At 32.0% G+C, this 14042-nt stretch overlaps 2 protein-coding genes across 4 annotated transcripts in view; both read right to left on the bottom strand.

Annotated features, from left to right (window-relative positions):
- LOC136041483 (diacylglycerol kinase theta-like) overlaps positions 1-4161 on the bottom strand; it is a 38479-nt gene extending 34318 nt beyond the window's left edge. For all 3 annotated transcript variants that reach the window (XM_065726178.1, XM_065726179.1, XM_065726180.1), the window contains exon 1: positions 4009-4161. In XM_065726178.1, the coding sequence (XP_065582250.1) occupies positions 4009-4136 (128 nt within the window). In that variant the 5' untranslated portion in view covers positions 4137-4161. The remainder of the gene's footprint in view (positions 1-4008) is intronic.
- A 732-nt stretch (positions 4162-4893) lies between these two features.
- The window catches only part of LOC136041512 (diacylglycerol kinase theta-like), a 114006-nt gene continuing 104857 nt past the window's right edge, over positions 4894-14042 (bottom strand). Inside the window, exon 18 of the mRNA XM_065726218.1 lies at positions 4894-4962. Within this exon, the coding sequence (XP_065582290.1) occupies positions 4894-4962 (69 nt within the window). The remainder of the gene's footprint in view (positions 4963-14042) is intronic.

Consider the following 14042-nt stretch of genomic DNA (forward strand, 5'->3'; position numbering starts at 1 on the left):
TTTTTTCAGAAGATAACCGATTTCATTCTTCTATTTAGCCATCTCTTTGTTTCCTAAAAAATTTCTTAGTCCAGCTCCGCTATTTTTTGCTTCCTCTGGGCCAGATCCTGGACTATCAATTCTGTATCTTTCTTTTCAGCTTCATGCTTTTCCTTTTCCAGTTCATCCTGTTTTCGTCCAGTTCGTTAAAGTCCATTGCTAGCTCTAGTTGATCTGGCCAAACACAGCATCTTCTTTGCGATTGTCACAAGATTGGGTTTGTTCTCAAACTTGTACAGAGCACAAGCAATAAAATCTTGAGCGTTTAGAGTCTGCTCCTCTGTACGGGTCCGCATACTAGTCATCAACGGAGCTGAACGAGAAAATCTTCACACCACGTCTGCGCTTCCATGGCATAGTAAAAGAACTGCTCTAACTACTCGACCTAAGGCCTGATAATTTACATCAGCACCCGGTGTCTTCAGTTCTAGGATCTTTTACTAATAGCTATTGATTTGTGTACTGTTCGAGGGTGGTGAAATGAGGCCGAATGTAATAATAACCATTCACCCTGGACTTTCTCTATGTTTGTCTCAAACGCAAGTTCTTTTGCGACGTTGAGAACATCACTACAACCCATCGGCTGGTAATATAGCTTGGGAAGGCTGAAGCAGCTAAGGCTTCGGAAAAACTCATCGTTCATAGGGCATTTTACCAACAAATACTGTACAGCAGCTTTGACGTGCTTCTTAACTCCCAAGAAAAAAAAAATTCTAAACACTCCGGTGAATACAGTTAAGATATTTGCAGAACTCACAACAAACTCTATTTCCGCTTTCATTGTTGGCTTTCTTATCCAACTGAAAATTTTCAGTTCTTCAGATTTGAAATGAACTGCATTTATCTCTTTTTCTTTGGTACGAATGCCAGAAAATATTCAATCAGAGCCGGCCATTGCTTGATCAAATGGTTGGCTGATTCTCCTATGGAAAGCCACCCAACGGGGACGTGCTTTACGAATTTATGCCGTGGAGCCTTAACTCTTAGCTGACACTGGCCATAATCGTCACAACGAGCAGACCATCCGCTGAAGAAATGGTAAACATGAATTATCACATCAGAACATTCCTCTTCGAATTCCTGTAGTCCTTTTTAGAACGAATTATGAACAGCAGGGATGTTGCAATATTGATATTTAAAAGACCTTTTGAGTACGAATCATTCTTTTCCAAGTCAACAATTGACCAAGATCATCGCAGGCAAGCATCAACAGTCTCTCAAGAGGAAGTCTTTCTTCTTCTCTACACTGGAGGACCTTTTTTTTTAGATCCTCACTAGTAGTGTGTCCCAGATAATATATTTTAAGATGCCGAGTAAAAACTATTTTTTACCCCTTTGACCAGTACCACACCCTTATTTGGAGTGTCTTACCATATCTAGTACAAAGTCAGACATCAATGTCTTTAACCAAAATTTAACTAAAATAAGGATAAATTGCCTCTGTCAACCAATACCTCATTTGCTCACCATTTGACGAGAATCCTTCCAGGACAGAACCCAGGAACATAGTTCGAAAAACACGGACAACAACATCCCATGAATAAGATATGTGAAGTAAAAAAAAAATAAACTAACACAATTAATGCTAACAATAGTAACTAACAATAACTCTCTATACCACCAAGCCATCTGAGGCTCACATAGTTAAGCACCCTCCTCCTCCACCCCATTTATTTAAAAAACCTCTCTATTTAACCTTTGAAAAAGTTCTTGTTTCCCTTAAATTATTCCTTACGGAATCCCCCTACCCCATTCGGGGACGACCTGCTATTCGTTTGTTCCTAGAAAGTTGGCCGGCAAGGATGTTCTTTGACAATGTCATCCTTCATCCGCAGAACCTGTCCGAGCTATCTCAATCTTCCTCGCATTATAGTCCTAAAAAAGGACTTGAACCACAATTTTCGCACAGTTTACTGTTTGAAATACGGTCAATCAGTCATGTACCCAAAACAATCCGTGGCCAAATTTTCTTGAAAACATCTAGCAAATCCTCCTCCGTCTTTCAGAGCACCTGCACTCCAGATTCATACATGACCACTGTCAACACTGTAACTTCCAATATTCTAAGCTTGATTTACAGAATTCCTATTCTTACCGTCTTTTTTTTAACTGTGAAAAAATACCCTAAGCCTTGGTTATTCTGCTTTTACCATCTTCACTGCATCCAACGTCTTTACTAAATAATACTAGCCAAGTAAGTGAATCTGTCCGAACGATCCATTTTTTCATTACCCACCTCTAAAGGAAAATTGTAAGATACAAGTTAGGGGGCTCTAACTCCAAAATGCTAGATTTTTCTAGTGAATACAGTTAAGACATTTGCAGAACTCACAACAAACTCGATTTCAGCTTTCATTGTTGGCTTTCTTATCCAACTGACAATTTCCAATTTCCCTTCAATGTGTTTCAATAGGCTCAATAGGTTGCAATAGGTTTCCCTTCAATTCACTTTTGACTCATAAACAGGTCACTAGAACTTTCATTTTAAAAAGAAACCTTATATGCCTCCTGAGTGTAGCTTAAAGCCCTTGTCTGGGAGGTTGTATCAATCCTGGTGTCATTTTTGTTGCCCTCGAAAGATAAAAGATCGATCAATCCTTTCATTACCCAACATCACCTCTTTACATTCACTTATTCCTAGTCTTAGCGACTTAGTATTCGCAACATTAATTTTCCAACCTGTTCTTGCACCATAAACGCATAAAACCTCTAAAGATTTATTCACCTTACTAACATTTTATCTAGGATGCCTAAATCATCAGCATAATTGATACCTCAAGTGTTGTTTAAATTCTGAATAAACTAAAAAAGTTATGGATGGGGAGCCCATTTTCAGACTTACAGTGTACCTTTCCTCTTGGCCAATTCCAACGGCTATTCAATTCAAGTCTCGAAACTAATTGAGTGTTACTGAAAAAAGAAAACTGGAAAACCAAGTAAAAATACGGCTTACGAATTGCCTTTTATAGAATTAAATAAACAAAACAAGTTTTTTTACTGAGTACATTAAAACTTAAAACGAAGAGAAATTACTCCGTGTATGATAGGGGCTGTTCCCTCCTCAACGCCTTGCTCATTACGCTAAATTCTGATTCTTTCTCACAGCTCTATTTTTTTAAACAATGGAAACTATAGCGTAAAGAGCGGGGCGTTGAAGAGGGAACAGCCCCTTTCATCGAAATGAGGATGCGTGGGAGGGGGCCTAGATTCCCTCCAATTTTTTGGTCGCTTAAAAAGGGCACTAACACTTTTAATTTCCGTTAGAATAAGCCCTCTCGCAAAATCCTAGGACCACTTGGTCGATATGATCACCCATGGAAAAAAAAAAACAAACAAACAAATAAACACGCACCCGTGATCGGTCTTGTGGCAAAAATACTAAGTTCCACATTTTTGTAGATAGGAGCTTGAAACTACAACAGAAGGGTCTCTGATACGCTGAATTCGATGGTGTGATTTTCGTTATGATCCTATCACTTTTTTAGGGGGTAACTTTTAATGGGTAAGACTAAATTTGAAGAAACTTATATATTTAAAATCAGCATAAAAATCCAATTCTTTCATGTATCTATTAATATTTCCGTTTCTTAGAGTTTGTTTACTATTGAGCCGGGTAGCTCCTTACTACAGCTTGTTACCACGAACTGTTTGATTATCGCTGCTATTTAGGCGAAATGAATAGGAATTCCTCTCAAAACGGGATCAAACTACGCTACTAGCGTGATCAATGGGCGTGGCATAACAATATAGCCACGCCTCTTAGGAAAATTAGAAAAACAGGTTTGATTGGAAAGTTAAAGGATCGGAAAAAATAGCTGTAATTTGTCAGTTTTATGGTAGTAATTACACATATTCCTTTTAATGCAATTGAAAAGCAAAAGGATAAGAGACAACCGATGGTTTCTGACAAGATTGGGGCTCTCAGCTTTCTGAAAAAAAAACATTCTAATATTTTAAATATTTAAATACCTCAGAATATTGAGAATAATGATTCCTTCCACCGGTGGGAGTTCAATGGGTTTTCCATCAACTTCGATTTTGATTTCTTTGTGTAAATCCTTGCACATTCGTCTCCTCATCATTTTCCTAAGACCCATCTTAACGTAAACTCCTTTATTGTGTAACCTGAAATAAGTTATTTCAGAATAAGACTTTCAGATAGCCAAGTTCTATATCAAGAATCAGAATTGGAAATTGAAATAAAAAAAGTCTTGGCATTCCAATGAGTAATTATCAAGAGCCAGCAAACGACCAATAAATATGGATTATTACATTTACTTTATTTATTTTTTTTGCAACGATTGCCCTGCTGCAAACTCTAAGCCGGAAAAATAGTTTCCAAGAACACAGAAACTGTGAAATACAATAAAACGGTTCTAGGCTAATCATCCCCGAAAGATCTCCAGAATATTTCCATCATGTAAAATCGAGAAGCCAAATGGAAAGTATGACACATGGAAACAATGAAGAAAAGAAGATATTTTGGAATAGTTTCCCTGTATTCCAAAACATAGATAGAATATACGCTGCTGAATATCCTACAATATTTATTTTTATATTTTTATATCGTTTAACTCTTTTTTTCGCGTTTTTGAGGTTAGATTATACTACTATTACTACTACTACTAGTAGTAGTAGTAGTAATAAGGGCAAAAGAAACTAATTTGAAAATATAAAGTTAGTTGCAACTTAAGAAGAGTTGCCCAATGATGCCCAATGATTGCGAATGATGCCCAATGTTGCCCAATGATGGCGTTACACAGAAATACAGGCTGGGCCTATGAAATACAAGTAATTGTTTCCCGTAAACATGATCAGGTACCGACATTTATAGTACACGATACAAATTCATCCCTAACGATCGAGTGCGGTTCCACTAGGCGTACATAAGGAAGGTTTCCCGTCAAAAGTAACTTTAAGGATCTTCAAAATCAAGTTTAAACAAAAGCCTGTGATCCAGAGACCTGTATTTTCGAGGGGATAACATACCTCTGCTGGTTTGAGGATGGTTGGGGGGAAACAATGGGGCTGGTTGAAAAAACTGTGCCGCACTGCGTCACAAACGTGTAGAAGCGCTCGACTTCTGCCTATAAGCCCAAAATTGGACTAAAAAGAGATCATTCCACGGTTTATTTTGTGAACCTCTGAAACTGAAAGCAAATTTTAGCAAAAATTACATATTTTCAATCCCCGATATGAGCAATTTTTGGTGACAATTTCTGTTTTATACGAAGACAAATGTAAGATGTAAGTTAGAGGGCTCTGACTCCAAAATGCTAGATTTTTCTTACCGTAAAGAAAAAACTTAAAAGAACTACTTATCTTCCAGGATTGAAATATATATATATATATATATATATATATATATATATATATATATATATATATATATATATATATATATATAAATAAGTTGTCTGTGTGTGTGTGTCGACTGACGTCATGTTTGTCGACTGACGTCATTATAAGGATTGCGCTGTATGCGTCATGAAGTTGTTTGTCGACTGAGGTCATGTTTGTCAACTGATGAAATTCCATACCGGGACACCAGGACACAATTGACGACCGGGACACAGGGAATATAAATGACGACCGGGACACAGGGACAAAACTACAACGGGGACGCCGGGGGCACAGGCGGGATATATAAATGACGACCGGGACACCGGGACACAAATGACGACCGGGACACAGGGAATATAAATGACAACCGGGACACTCCAAGAGAAATTACAAACTGGGACACCGGGACACAAATGACGACCGGGACACAGGGACACATCATTAGAATAATGAGGTATAGATCTGAATACGGATTGTTTTTCCCATGGACAATTATATGTTGCATGTTCAAGAGTCAGTAAACCTGAAAATCTATTTATATGCAACATATATATATATACTAGCTGTTGGGGTGGCGCTTCGCGCCACCCCAACACCTAGTTGGTGGGGGCGCTTCGCGCCCCCCCCAAGCCCCCCCGCGCGCGTAAGTCGTTACGCGCCATATTAGTTACGCGCCATTGTAGTTGTGTCCCTATGTCCCACCTGTGAATATAGATATATATATATATATGGTTTTAACTACGTAAAACTTGCGAATATACAACATTCTTTGCTGTCCCATTGTCTTTGCATATAAATAGATTGTCAGGTTATCCCCCTGTTTCCCCCGGTGTCCCCGTTGTAGTTGTGTCCCTGTGTCCCGGTCGTTATTTATATTCCCTGTGTCCCGGTCGTCATTTGTATCCCGGTGTACCGGTCTGTATATACATTCGTTTTTTAGTTTTGTTTTTCTCCTTTATTTTTTTCCTTTTTTTTTCTTTTTTAGTTTATTTAGATTTTTAGATTTTTTAGTTTTTTTATTAGTTTTTAGTTTTTTTTCTTTTTAGTTTTTTTGTAGTTTTTACCTTCTTTTTAGTTTTGTTAATTTTTTTTTTTTACTTGTGTCCTGGTCGTCATTTATACTCCCTGTGTCCCGGTGCTTTGTTGATTGCTAATCGAACATTCCTTTTGTCCTGGTCGCTTTCTCTTTGAGTGTCGTCATTTATTTTTTTCTTTTTTAGTTCTTTTAGTTTTTACCTTTTTTAGTTTTTTTTTAGTTTTTAGTTTTTTTAGTTTTTTACCTTTTTTTAGTTTTTTTAGTTTTTTAGCTTTTTTATTTTTTTTATTAGTTTTTAGTTTTTTTGTAGTTTTTGCCTTTTTTTTTAGTTTTTTGTCCTGGTCGCTTTCTCTTTGAGTGTCGTCATTTATTAGTTTTTTCCTTTTTTTTTTTAGTTTTTTATTGGTTTTTACCTTTATTTTAGCTTATTTTTCAGTTTTTTCCTTTTTTTTAGTTTTTTTTTATTTTTTATTTTTTTTAGTTTTTTACATTTTTTTAGTTTTTTTAGTTTTTTTAGTTTTTTAGCTTTTTTACTTTTTTTATTAGTTTTTAGTTTTTTTTTGTAGTTTTTGCCTTTTTTTAGTTTTTTCAGTTTTTTTTTAGTTTTTTATTGGTTTTTACCTTTATAGTTTTTTTAGTTTTTTAGCTTTTTTATTTTTTTTATTAGTTTTTAGTTTTTTTTGTAGTTTTTGCCTTTTTTTAGTTTTTTCAGTTTTGACGTCACCTGATCCAGTTTTTTCAGGTGACGTCACCTGACCCATCCACACATCCACAGACAGACAACTTATTTTTATATATATAGATATATATATATATATATATATATATATATATATATATATATATATATCTATCTATATAAAAATAAGTTGTCTGTCTGTCTGTGGATGGATCAGGTGACGTCACCTGAAAAAACTGGATCAGGTGACAAAACTGAAAACTGAAAAAACTAAAAAAAGGCAAAAACTACAAAAAAAACTAAAAACTAATAAAAAAAATAAAAAAGCTAAAAAACTAAAAAAACTAAAAAAAGGCAAAACTACAAAAAAAACTAAAAACTAATAAAAAAGCTAAAAAACTAAAAAAACTAAAATAAGGCAAAAACTACAAAAAAAACTAAAAACTAATAAAAAAAATAAAAAAGCTAAAAAACTAAAAAACTAAAAAAAGGTAAAAAACTAAAAAAACTAAAAACTAAAAAAAAAACTAAAAAAAGGAAAAAAACTGAAAAATAAGCTAAAATAAAGGTAAAAACCAATAAAAAACTAAAAAAAAAACTGAAAAAACTAAAAAAAGGCAAAAACTACAAAAAAAAACTAAAAACTAATAAAAAAAGTAAAAAAGCTAAAAAACTAAAAAAACTAAAAAAAACTAAAAAAAGGTAAAAAACTAAAAAAAATAAAAAATAAAAAACTAAAAAAAGGAAAAAACTGAAAAATAAGCTAAAATAAAGGTAAAAACCAATAAAAAACTAAAAAGAAAAAAAGAAAAAACTAAAAAAAATTTTCATCTAAAAAACTAAAAAAAACTAAAAAAGGTAAAAACTAAAAGAACTAAAAAAGAAAAAAATAAATGACGACACTCAAAGAGAAAGCGACCAGGACAAAAGGAATGTTCGATTAGCAATCAACAAAGCACCGGGACACAGGGAGTATAAATGACGACCAGGACATAAGTAAAAAAAAAAACTAACAAAACTAAAAAGAAGGTAAAAACTACAAAAAAACTAAAAAGAAAAAAACTAAAAAAAGGCAAAAACTACAAAAAAAACTAAAAACTAATAAAAAAGCTAAAAAACTAAAAAAACTAAAAAAAGGCAAAAACTACAAAAAAAACTAAAACTAATAAAAAAAATAAAAAAGCTAAAAAACTAAAAAAACTAAAAAAACTAAAAAAAGGTAAAAAGCTAAAAAAACTAAAAACTAAAAAAAACTAAAAAAAAGGAAAAAACTGAAAAATAAGCTAAAATAAAGGTAAAAACCAATAAAAAACTAAAAAAAAACTGAAAAAACTAAAAAAAGGCAAAAACTACAAAAAAAACTAAAAACTAATAAAAAAAGTAAAAAAGCTAAAAAAATAAAAAAACTAAAAAAACTAAAAAAAGGTAAAAAACTAAAAAAAATAAAAAATAAAAAAAAACTAAAAAAAAGGAAAAAACTGAAAAATAAGCTAAAATAAAGGTAAAAACCAATAAAAAACTAAAAAGAAAAAAAGGAAAAAACTAAAAAAAATTTTCATCTAAAAAACTAAAAAAAACTAAAAAAGGTAAAAACTAAAAGAACTAAAAAAGAAAAAAATAAATGACGACACTCAAAGAGAAAGCGACCAGGACAAAAGGAATGTTCGATTAGCAATCAACAAAGCACCGGGACACAGGGAGTATAAATGACGACCAGGACATAAGTAAAAAAAAAAACTAACAAAACTAAAAAGAAGGTAAAAACTACAAAAAAAAAAGAAAAAAAAACTAAAAACTAATAAAAAAACTAAAAAATATAAAAATCTAAATAAACTAAAAAAGAAAAAAAAAGGAAAAAAATAAAGGAGAAAAACAAAACTAAAAAACGAATGTATATACAGACCGGGACACCGGGATACAAATGACGACCGGGACACAGGGAATATAAATGACGACCGGGACACAGGGACACAACTACAACGGGGACACCGGGGGAAACAGGGGGATATAAATGACGACCGGGACACCGGGACAGGGAATGGTCGATTAGCAATCACCATCAACAAAGCTCAAGGGCAATCATTAGAATCATGAGGTATAGATCTGAATACAGATTGTTTTCCCATGGACCATTATATGTTGCATGTTCAAGAGTCGGTAAACCTGACAATCTATTTATATGCAAAGACAATGGGACAGCAAAGAATGTTGTATATTCGCAAGTTTTACGTAGTTAAAACCATATATATATATATATATATATATATATATATATATATATATATATATATATATATATATATATATATATATATATATATATATGTATATATATATATATATATATCTATATTCACAGGTGGGACATAGGGACACAACTACAATGGCGCGTAACGACTTACGCGCGCGGGGGGGCTTGGGGGGGGGCGCGAAGCGCCCCCACCAACTAGGTGTTGGGGTGGCGCGAAGCGCCACCCCAACAGCTAGTATATATATATATATATATATATATATATATATATATATATATATCTATTCACAGATGGGACACAGGGACACAAATACAATGGCGCGTAACTAATATGGCGCGTAACGACTTACGCGCGAGGGAGGCTTGGAGGGCGCGAAGCGCCCCACCAACTAGGTGATGGAGCGCCCCACCAACAGCTAGTATATATATATAAATAAGTTGTCTGTCTGTCTGTCTGTCTGTCTGTGTGTCTGTCTGTCTGTCCGCATATGACGTCTGAATTATTTCATCATATACCAATTCAAAAACGAATGTCTTCAAGCCGAAGTAGCTGAGTTGGTAAAGCGTTATGTTCCAGGTTCTAGGTCCGAGAGGTTCCAGGTTCGAACCTTGGCTTTAGCATTAATACAAAAGAAGAACAAAAAACTAAAAAAGGTAAAAACTACAAAAAAAACTAAAAAGAAAATGCTAAAAAAACTAAAAAAGCTAAAAAACTAAAAACAAACTAAAAAAAAGGTAAAAACTGCAAAAAAACTAAAAAGAAAAAAAACTAAAAATTAATAAAAAACTAAAAAAACTAAAAACTGAAAAAGAAAAAAAAAACAAAAAAAGGAAAAAAACTGAAACGAAAAAAAAGTAAATGTATTCAAGCCGAAGTAGCTGAGTTGGTAAAGCGTTATGTTCCAGGTTCTAGGTCCGAGAGGTTCCAGGCTCGAACCTTGGCTTTAGCATTAATATAAAAGAAGAAAAAAAACTAAAAAAGGTAAAAACTACAAAAAAAAACTAAAAAGAAAATACTAAAAAAACTAAAAAAGCTAAAAAACTAAAAAAAGGTAAAAAACTTAAAACTAAAAAAGAAAAAAAACTATAAAAAAGGTAAAAAGAAAAAAAACTAATAAAAAAACTAAAAAAAAACTAAAAACTGAAAAAGAAAAAAACTGAAAAAAGGAAAAAAACTAAAAATAAAGAAGAAAAATAAAACTAACAAAATTAAACTAAAAATAAAAAAAACTAAAAAGGGCAAAAACTACAAAAAAAACTAAAAAAAAAAGAAAAAAAAACTAAAAAAGCTAAAAAAGGTAAAAACAAAAAAAAAAACAAAAAAGAAAAAAAGGAAAAAAACAAAAAAATCATTTCATCATAAACCAATTCACAAACGAATGTATATACAGACCGGGACACAGGGAATATAAATGACGACCGGGACACTCAAATAGAAATTACAGACTTGGACACCGGGACAAAAATGACGACTGGGACGTGTGTGTCGACTGACGTCATGTTTGTCGACTATAAATGACGACTGGGACACAGGGACACAACAACAACAGGGACGCCGGGGGGCACAGGGGGGATATATAAATGACCATGGGGACACAGGGAATGTTTGATTAGCAATCACCATCAACAAAGCTCAAGGGCAATCATTAGAATAATGAGGTATAGATCTGAATACGAATTGTTTTTCCCATGGACGAGTATATGTTGCATGTTCAAGAGTCGGTAAACCTGACAATCTATTTATATGTACAGACAATGGGACAGCGAAGAATGTTGTATATTCGCAAGTTTTACGTAGTTAAAACCCACACACACACACACACACATATATATATATATACTAGCTGTTGGGGTGGCGCTTCGCGCCACCCCAACACCAAGTTGGTGGGGGCGCTTCGCGCCCCCCCAAGCCCCCCCGCACGCGTAAGTCGTTACGCGCCATAATAGTTACGCGCCATTGTAGTTGTGTCCCTATGTCCCACCTGTGAATATAGATATATATATATATATATATATATATATATATATATATATATATATATATATATATATATACATATATATATATATATATATATATATATATATATATATATATATATATATATATATATATATATATATGGTTTTAACTACGTAAAACTTGCGAATATACAACATTCTTTGCTGTCCCATTGTCTTTGCATATAAATAGATTGTCAGGTTTACCGACTCTTGAACATGCAACATATAATGGTCCATGGGAAAACAATCTGTATTCAGATCTATACCTCATGATTCTAATGATTGCCCTTGAGCTTTGTTGATGGTGATTGCTAATCGACCATTCCCTGTCCCGGTGTCCCGGTCGTCATTTACATCCCCCTGTTGCCTTTTTTTAGTTTTTTAGTTTTTTAGCTTTTTTATTTTTTTTATTTGTTTTTAGTTTTTTTTGTAGTTTTTGCCTTTTTTTAGTTTTTTCAGTTTTGACGTCACCTGATCCAGTTTTTTCAGGTGACGTCACCTGATCCACGATCCACAGATCCACAGACAACTTATTTTTATATATATAGATAGTTTTTTTACTTATGTCCTGGTCGTCATTTATACTCCCTGTGTCCCGGTGCTTTGTTGATTGCTAATCGAACATTCCTTTTGTCCTGGTCGCTTTCTCTTTGAGTTTCGTCATTTATTTTTTTCTTTTTTAGTTCTTTTAGTTTTTACCTTTTTTAGTTTTTTTTAGTTTTTTAGATGAAAATTTTTTTTAGTTTTTTCCTTTTTTCTTTTTAGTTTTTTATTGGTTTTTACCTTTATTTTAGCTTATTTTTCAGTTTTTTCCTTTTTTTTAGTTTTTTTTTAATTTTTTAGTTTTTTTAGTTTTTTACCTTTTTTTAGTTTTTTTAGTTTTTTAGCTTTTTTACTTTTTTTATTAGTTTTTAGTTTTTTTTTGTAGTTTTTGCCTTTTTTTAGTTTTTTCAGTTTTTTTTTTTAGTTTTTTATTGGTTTTTACCTTTATTTTAGCTTATTTTTCAGTTTTTTCCTTTTTTTTATTTTTTTTTAGTTTTTAGTTTTTTTAGTTTTTTACCTTTTTTTAGTTTTTTTAGTTTTTTTAGTTTTTTAGCTTTTTTATTTTTTTTATTAGTTTTTAGTTTTTTTTGTAGTTTTTGCCTTTTTTTAGTTTTTTTAGTTTCTTAGCTTTTTTATTAGTTTTTAGTTTTTTTTGTAGTTTTTGCCTTTTTTTAGTTTTTTTAGTTTCTTAGCTTTTTTATTAGTTTTTAGTTTTTTTTTGTAGTTTTTGCCTTTTTTTAGTTTTTTTAGTTTTTTAGCTTTTTTATTTTTTTTATTAGTTTTTAGTTTTTTTTGTAGTTTTTGCCTTTTTTTAGTTTTTTCAGTTTTGACGTCACCTGATCCAGTTTTTTCAGGTGACGTCACCTGATCCATCCATCCACAGACAGACAGACAACTTATTTTTATATATATAGATATATATATATATATATATATATATATATATATATATATATATATATATATATATATATATATATATATATATATATATATATACATATTTATATGTATATCTATATATATTCACAGGTGGGACACAACTACAATGGCGCGTAACTAATATGGCGCGTAATGACTTACGCGCGGAGGGGGGGCTTGGGGGGCACGCGAAGCACCCCCACCAAATAGGTGTTGGGGCAACACGCAACAGCTAGTATATATATATATATATATATATATATATATATATATATATATATATATATATATATATATATATATATATATATATATATATATATATATATATATATATATATATATATATATATATATATATATATATATATATATATATATATATATATATATATATATATATATATATATATATATACTTACGCGCGCGGGGGGGGGGCTTGGGGGGCGCGCGAAGCACCCCAACCAAATAGGTGTTGGGGCAACTCGCAACAGCTAGTATATATATATATATATATATATATATATATATATATATATATATATATATATATATATATATATATATATATATATATATATATATATATATATATATATTTATGTATATATATATATATATATATATATATATATATATATATATATATATATGTATATATATATATGTATATATATATATATATATATATATATATATATATATATATATATATATATATATATATATATATATATATATATATATATATATATATATATATCCTTTTATTCGTTTCTTTCGCTGCTTAATTTTACATGGAGAAAGAATTTTCGGGGGGCAATTATCTACAGTGGATGAATTCCCTAGAGATATTGTCTGCGGGGGGGGGGGGGGGGGGGACATTCCATGAGAACTGTCCAATGGAGGTATTTTTCAGGGGAATGGAGGGTTAACTAGTTAAAAATCAATAAAACAATGAAGACAAATAGTCAAGGAAAAAAAAAAGAAAGTGGGTGATAGTAGTGATGCCCCTCTGCTTTCCATGAAACATATGTCCACTAATTCTTTCTTCCTTTACTGACGAATAAAGTTTAACTGCAATTCCCTTAGGGCAAGTGCAGGTGCATGTTACTTCATAGGGAGTGTTTTCTAAGAGACGCAGGTGCATGTTACGTGATTGGGAATAGTTTCTAAGAGATGCAGATGCATGTTACGTCATAGGGAATGTTTAGTTATGCAAATG

Source organism: Artemia franciscana, unplaced genomic scaffold, assembly GCF_032884065.1.
Source record: "Artemia franciscana unplaced genomic scaffold, ASM3288406v1 PGA_scaffold_23, whole genome shotgun sequence".
Lineage (NCBI taxonomy): Eukaryota > Metazoa > Arthropoda > Branchiopoda > Anostraca > Artemiidae > Artemia > Artemia franciscana.